Genomic DNA, 5,651 nt, shown 5'->3' with positions numbered 1-5,651 from the left:
TGCACTGGAAAAATATTTTCTTGCTCAGTATTTTTTGTCTTGTTTTCCAGTATTAATATCTAAACATTCTTAAATTATGATAAATTTACTAGAGAATAAAAAGGCAATGGGTTAAAAAAAAAGAAGAAGAAAAGAAGTAATCTTGTTTTTCCTTTAATTCTTACCCCACGGGCAGATTTTTCTTTCTTGTTTTAAGCATAAACTTACAAAAATTTTGATATATAATTTTCAGAAAACAATACTTAAAATATTAAGTCATTTTTATTAAGTCATGTTGATTTAAGAATGTTTAGATTACATTTGTACTGGAAAACCAGACAAATTAGTTAATGGCCTCTCTGTCTCTCTTTTTAATGCTCCTCCTTTTTAAAAGCTTTTGTCAAGCTAATCTAGTTTCTGGGTTAGTTTTGTGCTTGTCCTTACTGCCTGTAGCTGAATACAAAAAAATGTCATCAGAGTGAAGGACTGTAGGCCTACGATTTTGTATTTGTTTCCCCAAGGAAAGTGTTGAGAATGCTAATAAATATAAACTGCTCTGGGCAATTATAATAATTTAGCATATTTGACGTGACAAAATAATATCTCCTTCCTTTGCTATATTATCGAAGACTGCTTTTCTGTGGCCTTCTCAGAAATGTCAGTGTTTCATTTCTGTTTTCCAGAAAGAGCCGTAGCCTACTGCTGCTGCTGTCACGGTGACATGTATTATGAATGAATGCGGCCGAGATAGCTCCGTTCAGTCTTCATTGTGTAGACAAAATATTTGATTATATATTTCAATATCTGGTTTGGGCGTGATCAAAGACCAGAAACTGGATTAGCAAAGTAGGCGTGAATTCTTAGAGCAGCAGTTGATGCAGAGGATGTTTATTGGGCGCTAGGACCCAGGGGACGTGTTCTCATTCTCACAAGGCACAATGCAATTTGCATGCGTTTGTTCTGCAAGGCAAACACTGGTGTATGAGTGAAACCTAAACCCCCGGAAGATCGAGGAACAGAGTCGCAGACACACTTGGTGTAGGATCACTACCGTGATGGGAAGCTTCCAGTCTTTGCCGGATGACCATCAATATCGAACCCTGTCACAGAAGACAGGCTGTGAGTATAACTATTACGAAGGGGTTATGTTTAATGTAGCCTAATTAATAACCTAATATCTGACAAACGCAGCACCATTTACACAGGAAATGTATAGTGATATAAATCATTTAGTGACATGTCGGAAATACCTTCTTTTCACAACTTAAACATTGAGCTGGTGCAATTTACAGCTCAGATAAACTGTACTGCGTATGTATTTAGTGTAATATTTAGCCTACCTGTTGGAAAACTCTTAAGTGCCCAATGTTGATATTTTGTTCTTAGCATACATAATTGTTTATGTGGACAAAGGAAGACAAAACTGTTGCTTGCAAATGCTGGTTTTGCAAGTGTTTATGGATGCTTAGTATACTGCAGACCCAAAATATGAACCTAAACAACAAACTGTGTACCATAAAAATGTTAATTCGCATTGTTTACACATTCATGTTGTTCCAAAGCCATATGACAGAGGGAGATATTTTCTGGCAACCTTAATGAGGCCATAATCACCACTCGCTTTCATCTTCTTCCATGTAAGTGAACAATGACTGATGTTATCAGTCTCTAAAATCACCCTTGTGCTCTACAGAAGAAATAAAGTCATATGGGTTTGGAGCAAAATGAGGGTGAGTAAATGATGACAGAACTTTGTATTTTTGGTTGACTGATCTCTTTAAGGTTACTTCATGTCTCATGTGATCATTTATAATTCAGTTAGAGGAGTCAGTCAGACAGACAACAGCTATGTGTGTGTAAGGTGTCTTAAAGAAGTTTTAGCAGTTGTGTTAACTTCACACATAGTGCATGGTGCCAGCTGGTGAGTAATCATTATTTTCATTCTCTTTCAGTTTCACTGGAGCAGATCGCAATTCTCCACAATCGTTTTAAGCAGCTCAGCCAAAACGAGGAAACATTACGGTAATCTGCAAGTAGTAGTTGTGTGTGGGGTAGCATTCTGCAGAATTGTTCCTGCCTGAGTGTTGCAACAGAATGATTGTTCTAAATGCCTTTCAAGAATCAAATCAAACCAGTTTTGCTGGTACTGACTATTAGAAAAATTATTGTTATGCTTGATTCATGTGTCTGCCTAGTTGGTGTGGTTGGTTACACAACATATATTCATACACAAGTATCCACAATACACACAGTACAAACCATAATACCTGCCATTTACTTGTCAAACCCAATTGTTTTGTGTTCTCATTTAAAGGAGAGATGACCTTAAAACAATCCAAGACCTGGAAAGCAACCCAATTCGGTCCCAGATTATAGAAGCTTTCTTCGATAGAAGGTTTGTGCTTATTTGTATTCTGTATATGTTTGGTATTAATAGTGACAAGAGTTATGTGTTGCTTGAAATTATCTCCTACTATCTCAGAATTTGAGATTGCCTTTGAATACTACGTCACATTTCTCATTAGAAACATCACAAATATCAGCGGCAAATCACAAGTCTTCATTCAAAACAGATGTGAAACAACACCTTAATAGTAAAGTGAAGTCTTGTTGCAGTTTTTTTCTTGTTTATATGGCTATCATCTTTGGAAAGGTGGCTTTTGTGGCTTTGAGAAGTAACTTTTAAAGGTGCTATATAAAATTAAATTTATTATTATATTATTATTATCAAGAATTCTTATAGTATTTTTTATATGGTACTTTAATCTCTAATTGTGATGGACTGACTGAATACATTCTTCTTTAAAAAATAAACAATTCATCTTTGTCTTCTGTAGAAAATAAATATTTACATTTGCAATATGTAATTGCAGTATTTGCAATATGTAATTGCAGTATTTGCAATATGTAGACCTGCATGCTACAACATTGTGTAGTTTTTTTAAGCATGTATTTTTTCCAAGTCCCATGGGTCAAAATCATCTGCAAACCACAAACCTGAAGACTAATATTGAAGTTTAATATTCAGGGCTCAGCAAAGCTGTTGATGTAGAGCAATAACACATTACTATCCCCACTTGTTCTTCACAGGAACTTCCAGAAAGATGGTGTGGGATCTGTGGAAGAAATTGGTTTTGAGGAATTCCTTACCGTCATGTCGTACTTCAGAGCACCAGCCCATCATATCACAGAGGAGCAGAGAGAAGAAATGAGAAGAGCCAAACTGCGCTGTAAGGGCATGCAGAAATGATATTCAAAACATTCTCTGGAAACTAGGGTACTCGGAGATAAAATGCCAGTCAACTGAGCCATAAAGTCACAACAGAATTGATATAGTGCTGTCTCTTTCTTAATAGTTCTGTTCAACATGCATGACACCGACAATGATGGAACCATAACACTGGAGGAATACAGACATGTAAGGAATTACCCATTTTTGTGTAATTAAATCCATCTGAGTAAATCATTTATGAAATATGTGTACATGTGGGTAGTTCATGATTATCTTCACAGATTATCAGCAGTGTTGTGGTCTCTCTTCTCTAGGTAGTAGAGGAGTTGTTGTCCCGTAGTGGAGCTCTTGGAAGAGAGACAGCTAAGGGCATTGCAGATGCTGCAATGCTGGAGGTGGCCAGTATCTCAGTAGGTCCCATGGTATGTTATTTAGAGGCTAGATCACCAACACTGAATGGAGAAAATATATCAACATTATATCAATATATCTGTAAAGTTGTAATCTGAATGTATGAGAATTTTTCATATTTTTGAGTTCAGTAAAATAATAATAAAAACAGTTCATATAAACGGTTTCACATGAAGCACTTTTTTTGTTAAGTGAGTGACCTGGGGCGTTCTTGGTTTCACCGTTTTGTATTTTAAGAATTAGAGAAATCCATCCATCCATTCATTTGATATATAATTGATATATTAATTATTATGTCCTTGATTGGATGTCACCACATGGAAGATTTAATTCTCTTCTGGGGACAAATTTGTCCCCTAAGTATTGATAAGTGTACACACACACACGTTTGTTTTTGTGAAAAGTGGGGACATCCCATAGGCGTAATGGTTTTTATACTGTACAAACTGTATGTGCTATTGCCCTACACCAACCCTACACCTAACCCTAGACCTTACAGAAAACTTTGTGCTATTCCCCACAATGTAGCATAAACATGTACACGTACACACACACACACACACACACACACACACACACACACACACACACACACACACACACACACACACACACAAACAAACAATCTCTTGCTAATTTGTCTGTTTGCTTGTTTGTTTTTTTAGGCACCTGATGAGTTCTACGAAGGAATAACATTTGAGCATTTTTTGAAGGTTTGTCAATTTGTCCATTTATATGCACAAGCCATATGGTCTATTTGAGCATTTGGCTATTTTCTTTTAGGCAAATATTCTGTTTTGCATTGCGTTAAACATTATAATCATTATGATATAACCTGCCTTCACTCTCTTTCTTGGTTTCCTGCTCAACAGATTCTTAAAGGAATTGAAATCGAGACAACAATGCACATTCACTTCTTAAACATGGACACATCTGTTTTGTGCAAGTAACATTCTGTCTAGGTACTGCCGGTTAAATGTAGATTTTCCGGTAAAATAAGCACTTTATTAGATGAGGCTGGATTAGAATAGTTTGGATAGATCTCTAGTTCTATGAACTATTTGTAGGATGCTCAGAGTATTTTACAAAGGTTGAAAAGCAATAAGAAAAGTGTGTATTTGAATCTGAAACTCCTTGCTTTGCATGCACATATTACATAATTATGGTACGATAAAATTAAAACTATGCAGGCATGTATTAATTAATTTATTTTACTTCATTTTTGTAATTATTTTGATTATCTCTTTATTCTAAAATAACCTATATACCCTACTATTCCCAAAAAAATTGAATGCTTATAACCAAATGCAATCGTAATATATTTTCACTGAAATAATAATCCTGAATAGAGCAATCATATTATTAACACTGTGATATAGCAATAGCAAAATTTTGTTTGCTTTTTTATGTGCAATTCTAATAAATTAAAACAATACTTGAATCCATACTCTCAAGAAAACTGCAGTTACTCCTATCAACCAGCAGATATCGCTAATGTCACAGCTTTGTTTATGTCAGTCGATATACTGTAGAAATACTCAGGAACTTGTACAACCAATAAGCATGTATCAGCATGTTCTTCTTGCAAGGGCAATTAGAAGTGTGTCAACAAACATTATATTACAAACAATACAAAATATTCTAAAACAATTAATGACACTATGACAACGATAATCTGTAACTGGACACCAAAGACCTTTAATCAATATCAGCAGCCACGCATAGTTCAATGACAACAAACTCTGAGACATAGAGCTGAAGTTGTGCTGTGTTAGCAGTTATAAATAGCACTTGGATTGTATAGATGTAGCTTAAACGGTAGAAATAAACTGTGTAAATCATTTTATTTGCAAAAATGAAACTGGCATTTACTCTGTGAAAGTGCAAAAATGTCTCAAAATGAAGAAATGAATTCATGTTTCTTCTGGTAACCTTAAAAAGGAAAAAAGACTGTATATGCACCCACTGTGTATTGAATCAACTTGCAACTTGCATTTACCACAATAAAACTGTATCTTGCAACACTGAA

At 35.2% G+C, this 5,651-nt stretch overlaps 1 protein-coding gene across 1 annotated transcript; it reads left to right on the top strand.

Annotated features, from left to right (window-relative positions):
- Window positions 1–770: 770 nt before the first annotated feature.
- On the top strand, window positions 771–5,651 carry tescb (tescalcin b). The gene is made up of 8 exons (XM_058776225.1): window positions 771–1,098; window positions 1,932–2,001; window positions 2,294–2,374; window positions 3,070–3,209; window positions 3,336–3,397; window positions 3,526–3,633; window positions 4,288–4,335; window positions 4,495–5,651. Exons 1-8 carry the CDS (start codon window positions 1,035–1,037, stop codon window positions 4,570–4,572), a joined length of 651 nt encoding a protein of 216 aa, XP_058632208.1. The 5' UTR covers window positions 771–1,034; the 3' UTR covers window positions 4,573–5,651.

This window comes from Onychostoma macrolepis, chromosome 05, assembly GCF_012432095.1.
Source record: "Onychostoma macrolepis isolate SWU-2019 chromosome 05, ASM1243209v1, whole genome shotgun sequence".
In the NCBI taxonomy this organism is placed as follows: Eukaryota; Metazoa; Chordata; class Actinopteri; order Cypriniformes; family Cyprinidae; genus Onychostoma; species Onychostoma macrolepis.
The sequence above is the reverse complement of the archived record's forward strand: the minus strand, read 5'-3'. Positions and strand labels throughout refer to the sequence as shown.

Excerpts from the sequence above, each read along its gene's own strand:
- tescb (XM_058776225.1), top strand. The coding sequence starts at position 1,035 with ATGGGAAGCTTCCAGTCTTTGCCGGATGACCATCAATATCGAACCCTG. Across the intron at positions 2,375-3,069 it reads GAAGCTTTCTTCGATAGAAG|GAACTTCCAGAAAGATGGTG; the intron begins GTTTGTGCTTAT and ends TGTTCTTCACAG. Across the intron at positions 3,634-4,287 it reads GTATCTCAGTAGGTCCCATG|GCACCTGATGAGTTCTACGA; the intron begins GTATGTTATTTA and ends TTGTTTTTTTAG.